This window comes from Myxine glutinosa, chromosome 11 (assembly GCF_964187855.1).
Source record: "Myxine glutinosa chromosome 11, kmMyxGlut1.1, whole genome shotgun sequence".
NCBI classification, from domain to species: domain Eukaryota; kingdom Metazoa; phylum Chordata; class Myxini; order Myxiniformes; family Myxinidae; genus Myxine; species Myxine glutinosa.
This window is the reverse complement of record NC_136271.1, coordinates 58,782,706-58,807,193: the sequence shown is the minus strand read 5'-3', so window position 1 is coordinate 58,807,193 and position 24,488 is coordinate 58,782,706. Positions and strand designations below refer to the sequence as shown.

The 24,488-nt window shown below is 39.9% G+C and overlaps 1 protein-coding gene across 4 annotated transcripts in view; it reads right to left on the bottom strand.

The window, feature by feature from the left end:
• The window catches only part of GCLC (glutamate-cysteine ligase catalytic subunit), a 126,824-nt gene that overhangs the window by 13,355 nt on the left and 88,981 nt on the right, over positions 1–24,488 (bottom strand). For all 4 annotated transcript variants that reach the window (XM_078786705.1, XM_078786704.1, XM_078786707.1 and 1 more), the window contains 2 exons: positions 20,606–20,718; positions 9,732–9,824 (listed from right to left, as the gene is read on the bottom strand). In XM_078786705.1, coding sequence (XP_078642831.1) covers positions 9,732–9,824; positions 20,606–20,718 — 206 coding nt within the window. The remainder of the gene's footprint in view (positions 1–9,731; positions 9,825–20,605; positions 20,719–24,488) is intronic.

The following is a 24,488-nucleotide window of genomic DNA, read 5'->3' as shown; positions in this document are numbered from 1 at the left end:
TTGATTATACCACGTGGATGTGATGACAAAAGTATAATGCTTATACAGGAAATGTTTGTTCTTTCAAATGGATGAATATTGTATGATGTACGATTATGATAATGATTTTAAAATCATGACGATTGTTATGATTGACAGGAATGAGATCATGCGGTTTTCGGTGTAAAATGATTGCACGGGCTTAAAGAACAGCTTTCAAGCCCTGTAGGATCAATTGTGCATTACAAGTAATAGAGTTAGAGTTTCAAAATTTGAGCATGGTTGGATTAAAATTGGCAAATATTATGAATGAATTGTCATTCGTTGGTAGAACATTTCAGGAGTTTTGCAAAATTTTAATTGTCAAGAGGTTTGGGTTCCATTAAAATTGAGACTTTTTTTTTCCTCCAATGCACCGTTTCATATCTGTCTCATCAATTTTGGCTGACTGTCTCACGAATGAAGGATGAGTTGCCTGCAGTGGTTGCAAAAGCCGAATTTTGTGATGAAATGGCTAGGCACAATTGAAAAATATGTCAGATATGACCCTAGGACAGAACAGTGATTTGTCAATTGACATGAGGTATGGGTCAGAGGTGACGACCAATGATCATAGATCTCAGTCAACAGATAAAGGTATTCTGACACCATTGGGGAAAGGGCTTATGCATGGAGTCATCTAAATGATTAATTTGATTTATTGATGAATATTGATAAATTGATTGATTGATGTGTAAGTGAGTTCTCAAGAAAGAAGCTTTGATATATTTGTGAGATATTATCAATGTGAAGAAACCTTGGAAAAAGAGCAAGGTGGTGAGTCTATATATAGATATATTATATATATGGTTACCATTGTGTGATTCCCCCTTCAACAGAACGGGATATTTTCTATTCACCCATTTGATACTGACCCATTTGGCTCATCTGCAATACCGATCTGTGAGATTGGGTTGTGGAAAAGCCACAGGTGAGAGAGACTCTCTGGAAATCACCGATTGAACAGGTGGAGAGATCCTTCCTGGAAGTACGAGTGGAGCTTATAGGAATAAGCTAGGCAACAACGCATCCAACGCTACTTTGATAAAAGGTGGAACAAACCTCAGTAGATTTTATTTACAGTACATACATAGTGGATAGTACAGGTGTGTACAGGTGTATTCCAAAGCGCAGATCCTAGTAATTTACCTGGTACATTGAGTGAATACTGAGTGTTATTCACACACAGGCAGAATGGGGAATGGGGCCTGTCAGGGTACAAAAGTTGAACCGGATATTCCACGAAGAGGTACATGTACATATTATATGTACGACCGTTATGGTGTAGAGGCCATTAGGGAGGTTGAGAATTGCTATTTGTGGACAAAGGGACATGCTAAGGAGTTTCCAAGAGATGGTACATTTGAGCGAAGTCGATTGGAGAGATTAGGACAAGAATTGAAAGCCAGGAAGAGACAAAATCTAACGGTAGACTGGCTTGCATTCCATCATTGGGATGTTGAATCCAGGAAATGGGAACAGCAAGGAAGGATAACGGACCTAGAACTTAAACTAAAAAGGGTACAGGATACATTGGAGGAGATAAATGCACAACTGCCCTCGAATGTAGGAATAAAAGTGACAGTTGTCCCATCTGATTCCCATTTGTCTCCCCAAAAAGAACAGTACAGAGAATTTTCTTATGATCCGTGGGAATATCAGAGATCTCATGACAAGGCCAGGTGTTTTAAGTGTGGAAATATGGGACACTGGAAACGACGTTGTCCATATTCAAATAGGAAGACTAGTTCATAGGGCAAACCAAGATCAAGGGTACCAGTGCTTACCGGTACCTCAGATAACGATTAGGCCTTCATTGCTGCAGATCCCAAATGACGACTGGCCTCAACAGATTAGATCACTAGACCAACATGAGTAACTGTCGATGCTTCTTGTGTCTGAAAAGTTTTCGGAGCAAGAACGATTCATTTTTTGCTTGTTAGCAAATTAATAATTAATTGATCAAATGCCGAAATTGGATACTTTTTGGAACATAGAATTAAAAGATCCAGGATTAGAGTTAATTCTGGAAGTCTCATATTTGCCAAATATAAATGTGGGTTTAGGGAGCATTTTGGGCAAAACAATTTTTGAATTTACAAAGTTTGGAACAATTGCTTTGCAAATTTTTTTTGGAAACCAAGCAACAAGTCACATGATGATCAGGTGGGAATTTCGGACTATTGTTTTGCATGATTGATAGGTCAGTGGTCGACTGACGTGTGGGAACTAAAAAATTTGGATAGATTGTGTTGGGAACCGAAAGGGTAATTTAAATGTGACATTACAGGGGTTTTCTAAGAATAAAAAATTTTTTTGGTCTGTTTGTGTATTAGCGTTTCTAAAATTAAAGGACAAATTTTATGAAATTGAAATAAAATTGACACCCATCTTGGTCTGCAAATAATGGTTCCAACGCAAACAAATATACATAATGCGTGTGTGTGTGTGTTGTTTGTGTGTCAATGTTTGTGGTTTTTTTTGTTTTTTTGTGTCAATCTTAAAAGATTGTTGACACCGACAGTGTGCCTGTCTGGTTTCATGTGGGTGGGATCGAATATCCAGAGAATCCGTAAAATAAAATAGAAATATAATTTGATTATGAAAATTATCTCTTTTGTCAAGGCAGATGGAATACACAGATTTGATGTGCTGAGTTATAAGCAGCCATTAATTAATAGTAAAAAATAATTGTGAGTAATCTTGGGATTCCATTTTTGATAGAATTTATATGAGAATAAAAGCTATTTATGGATATGAGCTTCATAAAAAAATGTGGGAGTACAAAATTAGCCAAATTTGGAAGAGATCTTACACTGATTTACCAGAATACTCTGCTCACTCTGCTCAGATATATATATAAACTTGAATTTTATCAGCAAATAAATTGTGCTGTATGTATGGATGTGTATTAGGCATAGATGATATAGAAAAATAGTAAAGAAAATCTGGCTGAATTGATCTATTGTGAGTTTCTAAAACGGAATGCATTGTGAATCTTAAACCAAGGGGCAGACATGAACGCGCTGTTACGTCGTTTAAACTCAGAACGCGATGTTACGTGTACCTGCAACACATTTGTTAATCTGGCACACCTATATTGGCATACTGGTGTCAGTAGTACTCACTAGTTGCATAGAAAAAGATGAGAAATAGTTAGGGGAGCGTAAAAAAAAACTTCCTTGGATATTTTCTACAACATAAAAAGTAGGGGTTTCAATAAGTGGTGGCTGTACACATGGGATTCATCAAATTAAGTTTTGGAGTTTAAACAAAGTCACTGGTTAACAGACGGGGAATGGATAGTAAACAATTCTTAGATGCTGGGTAAATAAAGTGGGATATGACGAAGACTTATAAGAAATAGCTATTATTCTTCCTTGCAACAGTTGAAAGACAGATCCAACATAATGAATCTATAAATGAATGTGATAGGGATAATATCCTCAATTTGTATTAATTATTTGATTGTAGGTAAAGGAATTAATTTATCGTAGTGGATTGTTAACAGCAGCCTGAAATGTCCTGAGGGTGTGCATCCATATAATTAGAAATCCCAGATTTAAAAAAAAAAATTGGTAGAGGTCTTATGTGGACGAATACTTGCTTGGTAGATAAAAACGGTACTGCATGTTGGCAGCCACTTCTGCGGCCATTTAGGCCAAACAAATTGAGAGAAAATTGTAATTCAATATCTAATTTACAGATGGCTATTTGTAAAGTAAAAAGGGAATTTATTGATTTGGGAGACATTTTTCGAAGGTTTATGAAAGTGTTATAATGATATTTGGCAAGGAAATTTTTTGGATGAGAATTAGATCTGTTTATAAAATGAATTTGTTGACCCTTTGAAGTTAATTCTTCGAATTGTTGTTTCACTAGCATTTTGAGTTCAAATTGGAAATAGTTTGGTGGAGCCTTGGTTAAAACCTTTGGTTGCGGTATTTTGGAACAAATTGATAAACCATAGGAGGTTGATGAGAATAGAAACAAATATGGACCCAAAATAGAAAGATTTTTTATGATATGAATAATACCGAGATTAAAAGATTGAATCAAGTAATGTTGTAAATGAGTACAGTAGAGTTGAGATAATGGCATAACGAAAATGTTATGAATTGTGTCAGTTTTACAAGATCAGTGAACTCATATCACCACAAGTTACACACTGTTTAAAAAAAAAAAAGAAAAAAAAAAGTGGGAGGACTATGTCAATGACGCATTATGCATAGTTTGTTTGTTAGCATAATTTGTTGAGAATTAGACATTCCTGTTTGTGATTTTAATCATATACATTCATTTATTTTCTTTGAGTAGTGTTGAAATAACTGCATGAGTTTAATTTTTTCAAACTATATTGATTTGAAAGCAATTTCAATTGCTATTCTTAGTTTTAAATATATATATATACAGACTTGGCATTTAATATGGAATATTTTTTTTGTGGGGGTGAACTTACTTTTCAAGATGTCTTAGAACCAAAACTTCATTGGAATTATGTTGCAATTATTCTAGATTTTGTTAATGTGACCTTTAAAAGAAACAAAAACCACATTTGACATTTCGAAACAAATAAATTGATCCTTGAAAGTGATGTAAACTGATATCGAACTCAATTCATGGACAGTACTGTGTTAAACTTCTGTACGTTTTCCAGAAGTATCTCTTTATTTTGCACATTAGCCAAATTTTTTTTAACAAAAACAAAAGTTAAATTACGACCCGGATTATGGACAGTAAAATTACAGTTCAGTACTTCGTGTAACCCCCACGAGCATTCAGGAGAGCACGTACACGTTGAGGCATGCTGTTCACGAGATTTGCCAAGGTTTGGACAGGAATCGCTTGCCATGCAGTGACAATAGCCTGCTGCAATTCACGCACAGAGGTCGGCTGCTGGTCCAAGTGTTCGATTTGACGCGTTAATTCTGCCCACAAGTTCTCTATCGGATTCATATCCGAGGACATGGCAGGCCACTCCATATGCTCTACACCACGGTCAGCAAGAAAGTGTTGGATCTTGCGAGCACGATGAGGCCGTGCATTGTCATCTTGGAAGACAAAGTTTCCTCGAAAGGCTGCACGAGCAAATGGAAGCAATGTTTCTTCCAGAATGGCCCTGTACTTGAACTGGTTCAGGTTTCCATTCAGAACAACCAGGTCAGTTTTGCCCCCTGCATGAAAAGCAGTCCAATCAGTCACCCCACCACCTCCAGCTTGGACTCTTGGCACTATACAATCTTTGTTGTAGGCTTCATGCACTTGTCTGCGCACTCGGACATGGCCATCTTGACGATAGACCAGAAATCTAGACTCGTCACTGAAGATCACGTGATTCCAGTGTCCTGGCTGCCATTGACGGTGCTCTCTGGCCCACTGCAATTGGCGCTGGCGGTGTTGTCTGGTCAGGCGTGGCTTTCTCAGGGGATGCCTGGCACGATAGCCTGCTTGAACCAGTCGTTGGTTGACTAGCCTTCTGGATACAGGCACATTTGTCAGTTGCTGCCACTCAGCCCTAAGCCGATTAGCTGACTTGGTATGGCCATTGCGGACTAACCGGTGCAGCTGGCGATCATCCCTCCTTGTGGTTCTGCGGGGACGTCCTGGCCTCGGTATTGGAGTAGGGACACCCCTCTGAGCATTTCGTTTCAGGATCTTTGACACCTGACCTTGAGTGATGCCATACTGCCGAGCAATAGCATGCTGTTTCATGCCGTAATTTCGTAACGCCACCACTTCATGACAAACAGCATTGTCGAGTTGACGGACCATCTCCAGAGGAAGCGGCAATAACTTTTGGAGACATGCAGCAGTTGTTTTCCACTAATACAGAACGCAACAACCCTTGTATACCCGACTGTGAAGCCAATCATCAAATGCACCTGTCCGTACATTTTGCCACGCCACCTGTGATATAATCCTGTTGTTGACTTCTTGCTGCGACAGAGAATCAGTGACATGGTTCTTTTAACAAATAAATCACCAAAGTGTAAAAGAAACTCACAAGATTGATATACTGAGATAAGAAAGTAAACCCAAGTCAAGAAAAAAAAAATTTCCATATTAAATGCCAAGTTTGTATATATACCTCATTGGAATATTATTTGTGTGAAGCATATAAATGAATATAACTTTTTTGAATGTTTTAGGGAAAACAACAAATTGTTGAATGTGAAACTGTTATAAGAAATACATGATCAGTTAAAATATGGTGATATCATGTTAAGATGTACCCCATCTGATTCAGTGTGTGTGGAAAGCAGATTTAGATGTGGCTGAGTAAAAGGATAAGACCAGATCACATCTCAAATGGAGTGATAACGGAATTGGGGAGAAGTTCGAGAAAGAAAATTTGTGGCTAAAAAATGAAGTTAATCTTGGCATACACCCTCCTTCTTAAAGAATGATGAAGACATCCTCCTTTGTAAAATTGGAGACGGATGCTTACCTTCACCAAGGAAAATTTATGTGACCATTTGCCTGGATCACATCGCCACATATGGAAGAAAGGCGATCACTTACTTTTGTTCGAATGGCTCGAACATTCATCAAGTCAGCAATTGCGGGACGGCGACATCTTGCCTGCGATTTCTACTGGATGCGGTGACGTGTGTCATTACTCCACCAACATCCGGAGAGCCAGCGTGGAGCTGTAAGTGGACGGCTGTGCTTTTCCTCCACAACAGCTGTGCACGATTCTGCTGGAGGCTCCTGGTATGGACCAATGGACCATGGACAACTTGAACACCATGGTCCTAACATCGTTGTGGATGCATCTGGCATCTCTGTTCTACATCTTGCTGGTCAACCAACATCACACCAACACTTGCTCCATGCTCATGATGAGTGAGGAGGCAAGTCGACTACAACTGGACGAAGGCCTTGTTCAAATCTATTATGGCTCACAGCAAGAGTGGCAAGGATGCTACATGCAGTGCAGGGTCAGTTTATGACTCCGCTCAGCTATCACAACAGCGGAAAATCCTACGCGAAATAGTGTAGGTGCTATGAAGACACCAGAAGAAAATGTTTCATACTTGAATGTCAAACAAGTGATCAGCCTCTTCTTTTCTTTTCAAAACACAAAAGTCAATATTTGTTTTGAAGCAAAATGTACTGCCAAATGTTGCAGATGCTTTATTATTTTAAAATGGTGAATTGAAATTGTTGTGTTTTGGTAAAGGTGAAGTGTTGTATGCTTAATGCAAATGAAATGAACTGCATTATCAATATGGAAAGAGTCAATGAACAAAGAAATGTTTTGTGATCAGATTCTTCCAGGATGACGGTGTATGCTTATGTATGGAAAAAAAATTGGATTACCAAATTTGTGATTGGAATATTTAATAGGTAGTTGTTTAAATTAATGGTTAATTTAACAAAACAAAAAAACTGAGGAATTATGGGAGATTTCTATGATTATTAGGGTCAGTGAGTTATGCAAGTGGTTAAATTGTACGTCAATATAAACTTTGTTGTTAAAGCATGTAAGAATATGGAAAAACGAGTTTTGACCGAGTGTTTAAAGACAGAATGTGTTATACTGTGCAGTTTGGGCAAAGCCTTGGAACCGAAGTGATAAGGAAACATCTGTAAATAGTTTTCTTACCCATAAATGGAAAACACCAGGCCGAGTGTTTACTCAAGCCTAGGGTGGATACATTAATCAGGGAGTGAGATTGTGTAGGTCAGAGAAGGTTGACATTAGCGGGGATAAGAGCATGGTCTCTTCTCCTTTGCCTCCGATAAGTGACCTATGGTATGCTTTTAGTGGCCTCATAACAAGAACCAGATGGGCTTTTGGTGCCAGGAAGACGGGGCCGCTGAGTTCTGTGTTGATCTTTAAATTTCAATCCCACCACATCAAAGTTTCCAAGGTCTACTGAAGGACCATGCTCCGAGAGCAGAGGAACTGATCAGAAGAAGCAGGACGAGTGGGGAGAAGATTTCTTCAACCAAGCGACGCGTCATATCTTGGTTATATTTTGTGTAACAAGTTCCCTCTAACTTCGGAATAAACCTTGGCTCGGATAGACGAGTCAGAGCTCCTTGAATCTGAGTCTTGTCTTGAGTTATTTCCTTTAGGGTTCAGTAAAAGTTCCCTGACAGCTGCCACCGAGATGCTGCTGCATATGACGCAGTAGTGTGAATCTTCAATCTCTGAAATCCTCAGCTGGAAGGAGTTGTTGAAAGCGGCAGTGCTCAGAGGAAGTCTTACACTTTATAAGAGTGGCCTTTAAAGTCATGCACAGAGCATTATTTTGAGGTTTCAGTAAAATATCTCACCTCCTTTGCATACTCTGATGACAAGGAGCCAACAATGTATTTGAATTGTGTCAACTCTGTGGTAATGTTTCAGTTGTCAATTGGCTTTGACTTGCATAAACCACATCTTTGGGTCATTTGGCCAGAATGGCAGCAGCTTTATTAGAACCGCTGCCTGGTTGAGCATTTTGGTTGAGCATGAAGCTGGTTGAGCATTTGGGAAGGGCACAGCTGGTTGGTCGTACCCAGTGGATGATTGCCTACTTGCAACTCCCTGTCCATCCATTTGGATCATGTCAAGATCACCAATTTAGCAGGGAAGAAAATACGTGATAGATATTCGGATTCCGAGTCAATTCTCCATTAAACAGCAATGGTGATATCTGTCACAACCTCTGCTGGGAAACCCTGTTAAACCAAAGCTAAAACTTATTGACATATTACGAAACCAAATGCAAAATGATGCCACTACAGTATTGACGATTTGGATTTCAAGCTTCTGCAACCTCAATGAGCCACAGAAGAATTACCATGTTACTAGCTCACTGTTGGTAAAATAAAGCTGCTCACCAAAGGTTGCAAATCTACCTTCCCCACCTGATACAATGTCTAATTTATGTTGTTCCAGTCCACAATTCATGGTCGACTCTTATTGCCCTCAGGTCAATTTGGGATTGGAACTGCACTACCTCAATTCGAAACATAGCGGCAATATCCCTGGTAGAATAAACAGTATACTGCACTGACTAAAGGTATTTTAAACCAATTTCAATGGTTGTTGGAACACAGCACAGCATGTGGAATCATACAAACATAACCATAAGACTTTAAACAAACAAAGAAGAAAATACCTATTTTGGGGGGCATCCCTCACCCCCCGCCCCCCCACCCCCCCCAAGGGACCCGTAGACCCACAAAGGGGAAATTGTTTTTTAAAACCGGGAACAAACTTTGGCACATCACGGGTGGTGATGGTTGTGGTCAAGTTTCATTGAAATTGTATGTGTAGTTTCTGAGAAGAAAGCAAATACCTATTTTGGGAAGTCAAACCTGGACCCACTTTGACCACAGGGTAAAACCCCTTGGACCCCAACTCTCCTAATGCCGTGAACAAACATTAGTCACAACACAACAAAAATTTGTGCCAAGTTTGGTCTATGCAAATTTATTGAGCATGATCTATGCAACAATTATATTACAGAAGATAAATTTATGATGTCATCGCTCACATGGTCTGGCAGCCATATTGAATCAAACAAAAAAGAAACGTTCAACAACAGAAGAGTTGGCTCACACCAAGTTGACTGCGCAGGGTAAGTATTCTATGAACACCATCTAGTTACTAATGTTAAGTACACCGATACATCTTAATTTCTTTGCCCTGCATTTATGAATGAGCTCCACTATAAACCTGAGGCAATGTATTGAAAGAGATAAAATAATCATACCTCAGTTGGTCTGAACTCCACTCGCCAACCAATTGTGGTGTTTGGAGGTGGGGGCTTGAAGCGCATCGTTTGCCAGTTTGTGGACTGGATGTTCTGAAAGACGAGATGAAATAACAAGCCACTTGGTTCCAAGGCCACCTCATAGTGAAATACAGTGCCTTCGCAAAGTATTCACACCCCTTGCATTTTTTTACATTTTGTTGTTACAGCCTGAATTTAAAATGGATTAAATTGAGATTTTCTTTATAACTGATCTACACATAATGCGCCATAATATCAATTGAAAACATGTTTTTACAAATTTTTACAAAATAATTTGTAATGAAATACAGAAATATCTAATGTACACAAGTATTCAACCCCCTGAGTCAATACTTTGTAGAAGCACCTTTGGCAGCGATTACAGCGTAGAGTCTTCTTGGATATGTCTGTATCAGCTTTGCTTATGTATCAGCTTTTGATCCCAACATTTTCAGAAGTGGAACCACCCAGAAAAAGTCATATTTTAGCCATAGCAGGCATTGAAAAAAATGGCTGCCTAAACGCATTTTTAACTTTAGAAATTCTTCCTTATGTTGCAATTAAATTAACTTAGAGGTGTCCTTCCATCATCATATCCCAGAATGTTACCATATTGCATGGAAGATGTAACCTGGAAACTGGGTTGGTCCACCAGTAGGCAGCATAAATGCGGAGTCAGTGAGTTGGCCTTCGCCTTTGTGACGCTGTGACCATGTGGTTCATATTTTCCTGAACACATCAGGCCTTCCACGCGTTTATCACAGCATATTGCCCTTCATTGGTTGTTATCTTCATTTGTGTGTTTATGAGGTGGGAGGAAGTTCTCCCAGAACTAAAAATGTCCGCCTCCTTTTTCGATAAAGGATCATTATTCATGAACTAGATTGTGAAACTCCGTTCTCATAGCTTTGTTCCAAGGACTCTTTTCAAAATCCTCACTGAACCTCTGACAGCCTCCACTTGAAGCTCGTTTGTAGTGAAATTCCCCGGAATGCTTTGTAAGTGCTCAGTAAGGGTTTTCTTGATCATCCCTGTTGATCCGACTATCACTGGTACAATTTCAGCTTTCTTCAATTTCCAAGTCCACTTGACCTCATTTTTCACCTCCTGGTATTTGAGCATTTTCCTGGTTTCTGAAGCATTTAGTCCAAAGTCATTGGGAACTGAAACTTCAATCAACAATGATGTCTTTTTCTTTTTGTGTTTGAGCACTATGTCCAGTCGCAATGCTTCGTTTGCAATGTCCACACTTGATGGGATCATCTTATGCATGAGCATTATGTTCATTTTCATGGATCAGATTTGGTTTGTTTTTCCATGATTGTTCTCGAACCGGAATATTTAAATGTACCAGTAGATTACTCTGCAGAGGCTGTCATGGCTGTCGTGTGTACAACTGCTCTGACATGAGTTTTTTTTACATCCCGAAAGGAGGTGACTGGTTCTTTCTGTTTCTACCCCGCAAAACTTGAATTTGTCCGGTTGGCTCAATCCCACCATTTTCTTAAAGCCATTGGTGTAGTGTCCGTGGTCTTGGGCATTCATGATGACTCGTTCTCCATCCCAATTAATTTGACCTCTTGCCATTTTCAATGAGCCTTCCTTGTCGATCCCTGGTCTGTCGAGCTCTTTTTGAATCTTCCTGCTCTTTTGTTATAGTACATCTGAGTATATCTACTGATGTTTCTTTAGTTTCCCTTTTTATTTTTTCCGATCATTGGGGTTGTATTTGTTTCTGTTTTGTTTTCCTGTGTCGTACTTCCTGCACTTGCATCTGTTTTTGGAAGTTTGTTGCTAAATGGATTAAGGACACCTTTTCTGATTCGTTGTTTTCATGCTTGTGTACAAATCTCATTCAATAGTTTGTTGAGCTTTTCACATACTCCGCTAGTCCTACACACACACACTGTCCTGTGCACTTGGTTAAGCTCCATCAGACCACCTCCTCCTTCTACTTCTCGTCTTGGCAAGTAAAACCTCAGAATGTATTATTTTTTAATAGAATATCTTATGTTTATGTTTCCTTGTTTTGGTGTCGAAGTAGTTGATCTCCGTTTGTGCCTAGCTTGTAATTGCACAGCTATACTGGAATACCGGTACAGCAAGTTGGTTTATAACTTTGATTTTGTTAATTGGGGAGAGGGACGACTTCAGAATTAGTCTTATTCTGCATTGGTACTCCTTGTTGATTATTTTACGCATTTTTTTGCGTTGTACCTGGGGACCTTCTTCTATTCCGAGGTATTTATCGGACTCTTCGTTTTCTAGTTCCTGTATTGTTGTTCTTTCATCGATTGAGATATTGTGTGTTCTTTCTGTTTTTCCACGCAAAAATGTGCATTTGGTGCATTTGTCAAGACCAAATTCCATTTGAATGTCCTCCGAGTACTGCTTTACTTGTTTCAGTTGAGCTGCCAATTTGTCATCATTTAGTGCAAAGCATTTTAGACCATCCATGTACAGTATATGTGTTACCTTGATTGGTTCTTTGGTAATTTTTCTGTTGAGTGTTAGATTGCATCCGTGTCCTTGTGCATTGATGAGGTTTATCGGTGGGTCCAGAGACAGACAAGCAGGTTAGGGGGTAGGGGGAGGGGATTACTCCTTGGATTTAAATCTTTCCTTCCAAGTGAGGTAGTATTAGCGTTGTATTCCAGAGCGCCATTGCTTTCTCTTTCATTGTGACTATTTGGGGGTTAACTTTGTATACTTGCATGCATTTTATAATCCATGAATGCCAGACACTATCAAAGGCGTTTTTGTAATCTATCCAGGCTGTGGATAAGTTGGTTTGTCGAAGCTTGCAATTTTCGAGTATGTTCTTGTTTAATAACAAATGGTCTATTGTTCCATAAAAGTTTCTCTTACATCCTTTCTGCTGTGCCTCTAAAGTTCCTTGTTGAGTGAGGTGTTTGTCAACTTAATCGGTGATTAATCCTGTTTAAAGTTTGTATGCTGTTGGTAGGCATGTTATCGGTCTATATTTGACGGGTAGATGGCTTTCATTCGATTTTGGGATAAGAAGAGTGTTGCCTTCAGTGAACCATTCATCCATTGGCTGTTCACCTTGGATGGGTTTGTTAAATGCTTATGTGTAGTGAGGGTGGAGAGCATACAGTTGCTTTAGCCAGGCATTTGGAATCCCGCCCGGGCCTGGGCATTTGAAGTTCCACGTTTTTGCGAGAAGTTTTCTGATTTTCTCTTCATCCATCATCATTGGGTGCATTTCCTGTCGATGTTGCTCTTTCTTTTTGAAGTGCCGTGTCCAATTCGCTTCCTTGTTGTGTTCTCTTTCGTCTTCATATATCTCTTTCCAGAATTTTTCAATATCCTCCTCTTTTACTTTTAGGGGGCGTTGCCACATTTTGTTTCTGTTTCCCAAGTTGTCTGTATATCCTTTTAGGGTTGTTTTCAAACTGTTGATTGTGCTTTCTTCTGTTGTTGGCCTCATCATATTTTTACAGTGTAGCCCATCTGGCAGAGCCGACTAGAACAATGTTTGTCCGTCTGTATGTATGTATGTATGTATGTATGTATGTATGCATGAAAGAATGACTGAATGAATGAATGAATGTATGTATGCACAGTCACGTGAAAAAGTAAGTACACCCCATGTAAAGTTTTAACTTTTTCAACATATTTCAACATACAGCTATTTGATCTTCAGTTCAACAATATTGATAGATAAAGGTGATATAATATAACAAATATCATGAAACATTTACATTTTGTAGTCCATTGTATAATTTAAATAAACATAAATGCAAATTTCACATGTGGAAAAAGTAAGTACACCCCATGAAATGTTTTTTATCTATTTAACATATGTGGACATATCAATATTTGATCTTCATTTAAACAGTATCTATAGATAAAGGTGATCTAATTGAACAAAAAACAATGAAAAATTGACTTTGCAATAATTTATTCAACAAAAAATTGTTGCACAGCTCGTTTCAAATCCCCCCACATCATCTCGATGGGATTTAGATCCGGGCTTTGACTTGGCCATTCCAGAACCCTCCATTTCTTTCTTCTCAGCCATTTCTTGGTGGATTTACTGGTATATTTAGGGTCATTGTCAAGTTGCAAGGTCCACCTTCGGTTGAGCTTCAACTCTCCGACAGATGGCCTCACATTATCCTCAAGCACCCTCTGGTACAATGAAGAATTCATAGTGGATTATATGATGGTGAGCTGCCCAGGCCCTGATGCAGCAAAGCTGCCCCAAACCATAATATTTCCACCACCATGCTTTGCAGTTGGTATCAAGTTCTTGTGGTAAAATGCTGTCTTTGGTTTTCGCCAAACATGTCTTCTGGTACTGTGGCCAAATAGCTCTACCTTTGACTCATCTGTCCAGAGCACATTGTTCCAGAAGTGCTGGTCTTTGCCGAGGTGTTCATTGGCAAACTTTAGTCTTGCCCTGATGTTCTTTCTGGACAGCCAAGGTTTCCTCCTGGCACACCTCCCATGTAGATCAAATTTGTGCAGCCTCTTTCTAATGGTAGACATCAACATCATGCACTTTGACATCAACAGTGGCAAGAGCTACCTGTAGGTCCCGTGATGACATTTTGGGGTTCTTAGAGACTTCTTTCAGCATCTTGCGGTCTGCTCTCGGGCTGAACTGGCTGGGGCGGCCTGGCCTGAACAAGTTGGCAGTTGTTTGGAATCTTCTCCACTTGTAGATGATCTTCCGGACAGTCGAATGATTGATTTCAAATTGTTTGGAGATCTTTTTAAATCCCTTCCCAGACTCGTAGGCATCTATAACCTTCTTTCTGAAGGCCTCAGATAGCTCTTTTGATCTAGGCATGGTGACGCCGCACACTTCAACAACAAAGAGCAAACGAAACTAAATGTCTGAGGTTTAAATAAGACAGGTTCCTCCAATATCCTCTCTAACGATGTTCTAATCATTTGCACCTGAGCTGGTGCACCTGATTCTAATTTTAGGTATTTGAAGTAGTGATAAATGTAGGGGTGCACTTACTTTTTCCACATGCGAAATTTGCATTTATGTTTATTTAAATTATGCAATGGACTACAAAATGTAAATGTTTCATGATATTTGTTATATTATATCACCTTTATCTGTCAATATTGTTGCAATGAAGATCAAATAGATGTATGTTGAAATATGTTGAAAAAGTCAAAACGTTAAATGGGGTGTACTTACTTTTTCACGTGACTGTATGTATGTATGTCCCCTCAAATGTATACCAATCAGAGCTGAGAATCTGGTCACATGACAGGGTGATGTGATGATGTCTGATGTCATTACGGCGGTGCAGCTGCTGACTCTCCACACACCGCCATTTTGTTTCCAATTTCGTTCATGCCGAACATATCGTCGAACCTGTCATATATCACAATCGCCATGCTCTACCTTTAAGTTTTTCATTCAGTGTGAAACACAAACAAACCGATTGTTAAAGTGATCATCAAATATCGAAAGCATGGCGTTACGTCTCTTCCAACAATACGTACCTATAGGCCTTCGGAGTTACGAATCATCTTCGGACAAATTAAGCCCACGTTTCTTAATACAGTAGTGTATCGTTTGAGTAGTATAGTTTTCGTAATAATAATAATAATATAGCAAATATAACCATAACATGTCAATCCCAATGTCATGAATGGAAGGTTAATGGATTGAAGCGGTGTGTGGTTCATGATCAGTGATGTGATGTTCGGCACGAATATTAATAACCGAGGAAGTAAGGAATTCGTCTAGGTTTTTTGATAGTAATATAATTTTCGAAATAATGATAACTTAACATTAATGTTATAGTAAATCTAATCATAACACCAATCCCTTCATAGTGACTGCAAACGTACTGGAAGTTAAACGATATCATGTTCTACATATTAAATAAGCGGCAGTTTTGTGTCCGTTACGTCATTACGTCTGTAATGTCATTGTGACGGCTGCCTCCACCGACCGACATTTTAATTTACAAGTACAACCGCTCACTGCGGGAGTGGCAGGAAGGGTCATTCTTCATTGTGGTATATGGATTATAGTCGATCTATGGTCGGGTCTCAAGAACATTGGGTGTGTGTTAATTTACCAAGTTTCTTGTGGAGAGATCACCAAGTGCTTTAAGCATTCGAACAAGCACTCCATTCAAAACCCTTAAGGAACGGCTGGCTTGGCAAGCACGAGCTAGCTGCTTGGTAAATGAGCACACCTCCAACCCTTCTGGGGTAAAGAATACAGTAGATCTTCGCTCAGTTCTGTAAGTAACCTTACCTCACGGATGTCGGAATTCCTCCACATTTATTTGTTTTATTTTATAAGCAGCATTAGCGACTGTTTGAAAAGCTAATAATATGTGTTTGTGGTTTATAATATTTTACAAGCCTGGCTACGCCACTGTTAGACTTTTTGGTCTTGTTTTATTTACCCTGCTGCTATCTGTTGTATTTGGAGCTTATTATGGGCAGCTAATGGTTCTAAGCCCATTGTTTTCAATGTATTGATTTTTTAATTGTCTGATTCTTTTCTTGAGCTTTGGACTTCTGTTTCCTGTTTTGAATTGTTCTTCTTGTCCCATTTCCTTCCTGGGTTTGTGTCTGCTTCTCATGTCTCTGTTTCCATGGTGGCATTTTGTTTCTGGTCAGATTATCAGATCTATCTTTTTTGCGTTGTTTGCCTGTTATTTTCTCTTGGACATACAGTGCTGACACAAAACTCACATCATTAATTTCTCTCAGGTTAGGTGATTTGGGGAGCATTCAACTGTCTCCTTACTTGTATCTTCAGTTGTTTATTGTTTTTCTATCCGGTGGAGTTGCGGTCTTTGCCTGGGTGATTTTAGTTTGATTTCCTCTATTTTATTAGCCAGCTCCTCTTCGAGCCCATGCTGTTCATTGTCAATCTCCTCTTCCTCTTCTTCATTCCGTTGTCCATTATTCTACTCCTCATTGTGATCTATATTTGTTGCTCTTATCTGTTTTGTTTGCAAAGGTGTTATTTGAGCTGAGTTAGTAACTTTGCGTTGTTGTTCTTCCTACATGGGTGTTGCTGCAGCATTTCCTTTTGTCAATCTTTGATCCTGTTGTGGAGTTATTAAATTGTGTTTCCTGATTCATTTCCCCAACTGCTGCCCAATCTCTGTCTTTGTCATTGTGATTAAATGTGAAATCCCATCTGCTTCTGCCCTCCTCTCCTCTCACCTCCTCGAATCTCATCCTAAACGTATGTCCCTTCATTCCATTGTGGCATTGGTGGTAGTTCACCATCTATAGGTGACCAGTTAGTTATTATTGCTTCGACAATTTGTTCATCTTTTAATCTTAGTTCTTCCTCTGTGAAAATTTTCTTTTGGAGAAATTGTTTTTGTTGAGCGTCGTGTTGCCCTATTATAATTAACTTCATCAGAGCATAATCTTCGGAATATCTGTTCCCATGTGTTCACACTTTCTTTTCTCATGCCTTTTCATTTGGCATCCTTCATTGCCCACAATAAGGTCCATTTTTCCTTCTTTGTCCAGTTCAGTTTTCTTTATTCAGTCTTTTTTCATGTTGATTCTCTCTTCCTGGATCACCCAATTTATGTCTTCAAATACTTGCTGTTTTGCTTTATCAGTTATTTAATTTATTATTTCCTGGGTGAAGTATCTTTGCCTCATTGATGCTAATGCACTGAATTTCACAAATGGAACTCTTTCAGCCTTGGCTGCCAGCTTTGTTTGTTTCAATGGGTTTATGAATCTTTCTCCTTCACCATTAATCCCCCAAGCTTCTTGCAGAGAGTAAGCTTCAGTCCTTTATCATACTGTACCACACAGTACTGTGTGAATGTTGGTGCACGATCGATGCACCCGTGGGTGTGGAGTCTGGAACCTGCACGGGACGTTCACTTCCCACCGATAACTTCAGACATCGTTCATGTTTCACTTTCGATGTGATGGCTGCAAAAACTTTGTAAGCACCCCAACTTGGCTGCACAATCTTTTTGATCGTTTCTTTCATTCTTTCGTTAAATTCCTGACCTTTGTTTGGAGTATCCGTTATGACACACCATAGGACATTTGTGTGTGGCTTTTATTGTTCAAGTGTCACCTTTGTTTCCCCAGACTGAGAACGGGTTTACGATGAGGAATAATCACTCCACCAAGAGACAGTTGGTCGAGATAAAGTGCTCTTTAAAAGGAAAAAAACACAACAGGGTTGATCGCTCCACCTGGGCCAGACTACGTGAACTGAACATTGCCAGAGAGCGATGACTCTCTTCGTTCCTTGAGGTTCTCATCATCACACGCCAGAAACTATGAATGGTTGGTGATATTGATTTGCATGTTGAATATCTCGGTGACCCATTCGGTTCTCACCATCACATGCCAGAATTAATAGTGACTCACTCGTATTTCTTCAAATGTTCGAGCTGACTAAAATTTGCAACAATGCAACCAGCCCCACACTCATGCAGACACACACTTTATCTCATCATATCACAAGAGGAAGACGGTTTCAGGTCTGAAGTTTCGATATACTCATCCTTGCCATCTGATCATATGGCAATCGAGTGTCGCCTCCTTACCGCACATCCCAATCCCATTTGTCACACTATGACAATCCATAAGTTGAAGGACATCAGTGTTGTCAATTTCTGGACAGCAGGATATCTTGACATCTAGACTTCTCGTTTATTCACCGAACAGTTTAGAACACCCTGTAACCCTTTATAATACTGAGCTCCATATAATCCTAGACAAACATGCTTAGACCTCATGCTCCATGGTACTTGGATGCCATTCTAAAAGCCAAGCAGGATCGAAGGAAAACTGAACAGTTCGCACTTAAGTCAGGTCTTCAGGTTCATAAGGAGATGTTACCAAAGTCAATGTAAGGCTTGCAATAAATTACTTAATCGCTCAAAGGCTGATTATTTCCTGGGCAAGATGAACATCTCTGACCAAGAGCCTTTTTGTCTTAACCAGGCCGTAAAATAATTCTACCCCAATACGAGTGTACTCGACAGTTAGCCAACTCCTTTGGTGACGTCTTTGAACAGATGATTCGACTTCTACGAGACAAGCTCAATCAGCAAGTAAATTTAAACTTACTGAAAATCTGAAGTTTAATCAAAACCAGCAAGTCAGTTGAAGTTGTCGAACACTGAAGCATCCATTGAGGAGTTTGATACTGTCACGGAAGATGAAGTCATCAACATCATGAAGGCTGTGTCTATCTCATCTTGTGAGATTCCCAATGTCATTATTGGAAAAAATCCATTTGTGTTCTCGTATCTGCCTTTACGAGAATAATCAACACTCGGCTGCAAACAGTGGAGGTCTCCACTTCGATGAAACATACCCTTGTGACCCTTCGACTGAGGAAGAAGAGCCTCCCACATTTGGAGCTCAGTAGCTGTTGCCTAATATGTAATATTAGCTATTTAACAAAGCTAGTTGGAAGGGTAGCTGCTGCTCAAATAAAGGAGTATTTGACTGCCAACAACTTATTGCCCCGGACCCAGTCAGCAAATAGAGCATATCATTCTGTTGTTATTCTGTTGAGACAGCACTCCTGAAGGTGCAGAGTGACTTACTGTTAGCACTAGATGGCTACAAAGAATCTGTCCTTGTACTTCTCCACTTCAGTGCAGCGTTCAATACAATAGATCATCGGATGTTTCTGTAGAGACTATCCAAGCATTTTCATTTCACTGGCAATGTTCTGCAGTGGTATTCCTCTTATTTGACAAATAGAACATGTCATTTCAATGAAGGAGACCAAGTCAGACATATACCATGACAACTGTGGTGTAGCATAAGGGTCAGTTATGGAACTGATTATTTTCACGATGTACAGTGCCCCAGTTGCTGATATAACTGCTCGTGACATACAATCGATGGTTTACGCAGATGATACACAGCTATATATTTTGTTTAAACTATCTGAACGTGAGGTCTCACTGAATCGGCTCAATGCATGCATTGCTGATGTTAAGCTTTGGGCGACTCAAAATAAACTTAAATTAAATCATTCCAAGATGAAAATCATTAATCATCAAGAGACAAAACATTAAGAATGAAAATAATTAAACAGCAAACATGATGAAATGTTTAATTAACATTTTTTTTTCATTGGCTCCGTTGAGTCAGCAGAAAACGTCATCACAATAGATGTTGTAAGCGTCGAATGCGATCCCATTGAGCACATGTCGTGTTCAATAAATAAATAAAAATTTAAATTATAAAGTGTATTTCCAAGAATGTGCCGCAACACATTGCCCACCATACTCGTAGGTGGGCCAAGAAATGCCCGCTCGCATAGCAAAGCAGTATTTGAAGAACAAATTTACAGCTGGTGTGCTCCAAGTATTAAAATGGCCATTCCAGAACATGGAATTCATGTTCTGGAATTCATTCCAGAGCATGAACCTCAGAGGCCACATGGGATTACGAGGGAACAGAGAAGAAGAAGAAGAAGAAGAAGAAGAGGAAGAAAATTGACAACCTTACAGAACTGTGGAATGTACAGCAGGATATTTAGCACAATATTCCTGTAAAAGTGCATCAGTCGTATGCAGGAAGCTTGGGTAAAAGAGTTATGACACTTGGCAAAGCGTAGACACAAAGTACTATTGACTGACGCTTATAAATGACACTTTTCTTGCTATTACTTAAGCAGTTTGTTTCACGCTCATTTATAAAGGCTATTAATTTACAATAATAAACACATGACTGTTATAATGTGATAATTTGATGGAATTTATCCTAAAGTAATATCATTGGAATAACCCAAACATTTGTATATATGAAATAAACAAAGCATGTAACATTTCAGCAAAAGACAGGCAGGCGACTGTGCAGGCACATCAAACATCCCCACTCACCTCAAAATGATCAGACTCTTGTTCATCGTCAATCTCGATCCTCTCAGCATAGATCACCAGCGGATCTCGTATAAACAGGTGAGCAATGTGCTGAGCCAGCAGGTGGTCAATACCTGTACAAGCCAGAAAGAGAAAACTCTTATTTGCCAGAAGAAAAAAAAAGAAAGAAAAAGGATAGGTTACATCGCTACTTTCCTTTCAATACTGTCGGACCCCGATATTCACGGGCATTACATTCCTAGAAAATGTCACGAATGTCGGGGCAATGTTTTAATGTGAAAAAGGGGGTTAGGTTCAGGGCAGTTCATGGTTCATTCGGGGAAATTTTAAAAACTTACGAAAACGAATGCACATCATTACAGTTTCATTAAAAAATGCTAACAAACAAAAAAAAAAGAAGAATGTAAACCATTCCAAAAGGTTAGCTCATTCATTCCGAAAGGTTACCATATCCCCAAAGTGTAAATCTTGCACTGATCAGCGAGGCTGGTTAATGGTACAGTAAATAAAAATGAACTTTTATTTTGGATGTAAAATAAAATGAAATTCTACCACCATGACAACTGTGATGCCAGGACATCTAAATTTATGCAATTTAAACTCAACACCGATCTTTGTAAGTTAATGCAGAATACCATGTTATCCTTCAAGCTAAAACTTCGAGCAATTAAAACGGAAATTATTTCCGGGATCTAGAATCTTTGGGGATCACACTTTAATCGTGTGTGGACCGTAATGTAATGCTATGTTCCTGGTCCATGTTTGTGGTTTGGTTCCGTGTTTTGTGAATGACCATATGCTCAGACAGGATCGAGTGTGATTACGATTACGTGTTAAACGCGAATATGCGGGAACCGCAAAGCGCCTAAACCGCGAATGTCGGGGTCCGACAATGTTTATTACTTGAAAGAAAAATGCAATATCGATATGCAGCCAAACCATTTCGCAACAGGCTGGCAGGTTGGCTTAGAAATATGCACACTTGCTTCTGAGCCGTCAAGCCTGGGTTTTAATCTCGGCCCAACTACAAACTGTCATCCTGGTGTCTCACAGGCAGGTCAAGGCATCAATGTGTGTCGTCTCTCGGATGGACATCAAACAGGCGTCCTGTCTGCCAACGTTTGTTGGTGGACGGCAAAGATCCCATAGTACCTTTCGTGAAGAGTAGGCGAGCCATCGCTAGTGCCATAGCCATATTCCAAACTCCTGCACTAACCTACGGCATAGACACATTATTTGGGTCTGTGCTAACCGACGGCATAGACATAAAAAAAATATTTCAGACCCATTATTGGGTGACCAAGCAAATACCACCCTCATTGCCCAATCACAAAGGATTACTGTGAAATACGACATACAGAAAAGGGCTCTGTTTTAATGGTCCAGGTCACAGCGGCACAGTGCTACCCCTGCAGACCTGTGTTGCATATGAAAGAAAAATGGTCCCAATGCCATTTTAAAATGGTGGATGGTCATGCTCCAGGTGACCTAGATGCCCTAGATGATGATCATGCTCATTTTCCAATGGTGGGTGAGACACCAGACACTATGCTATGACAATGGCATCACAAGGCATCCCTTTTTCAGCACCATTATTAATCGCTCCGCACCAATAAAATGATTAAAAAGTTGTGGTTTTTATCTCAAAAGCAAAACTGCAAGCCGCCCACAGAATTTTGCTGCAAGTGTAAAAATTACAGGTTTGAAAAAAAAATGAAGTCCCATAGTTCTACAAAAACAATCTCAATTTACCAGCACTAACCTATAAAACCTTACCACCCTTTGCAAGCAACCCTCTGAGGCTCAGAGAGATACGGAAATAACGTGCAAGATGTGAGACATCAATATACTTTTATATTATAATAATGAGTAAATTCAGACTCCAAAAAATAAAACAATAATGGAACACTTAAACAGGCCCATCCAGATATAGGATACATTTATATTGCTTATGGGGATGATATATCTAGGAGTATAATAATAAAAGGCAATGTGCATGTGTGTGTGTCAGTGTGTGTGTGAGGGGTCAGTGTGTGTGTGTGTGTGAGTGAGACTATTGTGTGTGAGTGTGCGTGTGTGTGTGTCAATGAGTGTGTGTGTGTGTGTGTGTGTGTCAGTGAGTGTGTGTGAATGTGTGCATCTGTGTGTGTGCGTGTGTGTGTGTGTGTGTGTGTGTGTGTGTGTGTGTGTGTGTGTGTGTGTGTGTGTGTGTGTGTATGTGCGCGCGCGCACGCATGTGTATGTGGCCCCTCCATAACTCAAGTACCATGAAACCGAGCAGCCCAAAACTTTGCATGCATGCCAAGGGAACTCCAATGGAGTGCATGAATGAAAAATGGATGTTCAGATAAATGTAAACACGCCTTTTGAAGATGGTTACCAGGAGTACGCTCTACATGCTTCTTTTGTAAGCTATGGCGATACAGGAGCTCGCGCTCCCTTTTTTTTTTTATAAGAATACAGTTTTATATTATACGAGATAAAATCGATTTATATTTTTGTGAAATCTACTTTCATGATATATTAATAGAATTATATTAATATCCCTATAAAAATATACCTATAAAAAAATAAGGCGATAACATTAATTTAATTAATTATCAGGGCACAAAAATTATAATCTTCCATCTTCTTTCCATAATAATAACGTTATAAACTTTCATGTGATGACCACATGGACCAGGACCCCGATTACAAGGATTAATAGCCCACAAAAACCCCCTCCATAAGCGTCACCCATGGGATTAGCCATTACCGGCAACCCCACTCCTCTCCCCCTCCCCGAACCCTCCCTCCCCCCTTTGGGGATCATGGAGCCCCACCTCATGACCCTGTTGTAGGCTCTCTCCTCATTATCGGTAACAAGGCGACCCTTTAGATTCAAAACAGGCACTGATAACCACTCGCCCTACCCTATCTACCTCCCCCCCATCCCCTCTCTCTCCTCTCTCCCCTCCTCTGTTAGATTTCCCTGTCGGTGAAGCCACCCTGCACTCCTCCCCTATGTCTATGGGAATATCTCATCCATTAAATGTCATTTTGCTTAATGTCACACTTTCCAGGAACGCATCCACGACGCTGTGTAAACTTGCTGTCGTGCGTTTTAAATTAACAATTGCACAATTTATTGCAGAATTTTTTTTTTTTTTTTTTGTATACAGAAGGGAGGCTCGTGAAAGAGCAAACATTTATCACACAAACAAATGAAACAGACAAGCAAACAAAGTATATAAAAAGGGGAGCGGTAGACAAGATGGGGAGAGAAGGGCAAGCACATAAACACAACATTTGAGAGCATGGACATGGGAAATGTGTGGGAGGGAGAGGGCTTTGGGGGAGGCGGCGTGGGAAAGAAGGGGGGGGGGGAGGGGTGGGAGAAGTATAAACACAAGGACACCAAGGACTTCCAGGAAGAAGTTGGTATTTCAAAAAAGTGGATTTGGGGTGAAATTAGCGGGGGTAGAAAAGATCAAGGTTTTGGATGGGGGAAGATAAGAGATGGTGGTGAACAGCTGTTTTAAAGACCTGGAGGGTGGAGTGGGATTGAAGAGAGTGAGGGAGTTTGTTCCAGAGGCGGTAGAAAAGATGAATGAAGGAGTGAAGGTGAGCAGAGAGTCTTGATTTTGGCAGTTTAACCATAGGAGGGTTGCAGGCAGATCTTGTGCGACCTGTAGGAATATTTGGGGACAGAGCCCAGAGAGAGCTTGAGGAGCAAGGCCAGAGAGGAGTCGGGAGAAGACAGAAAGACCACCAACCTGCCTGCGGTGAGTAAGTGAAAGGCCCTCGGAGTAGTAGCTTCATCGCGGGAGATTCCAATGATTCTGAACGCTTTGGTTTCAACAGCGTGAAGACGAGATAGGTGTGAGGCAGGAGCACCAACCAA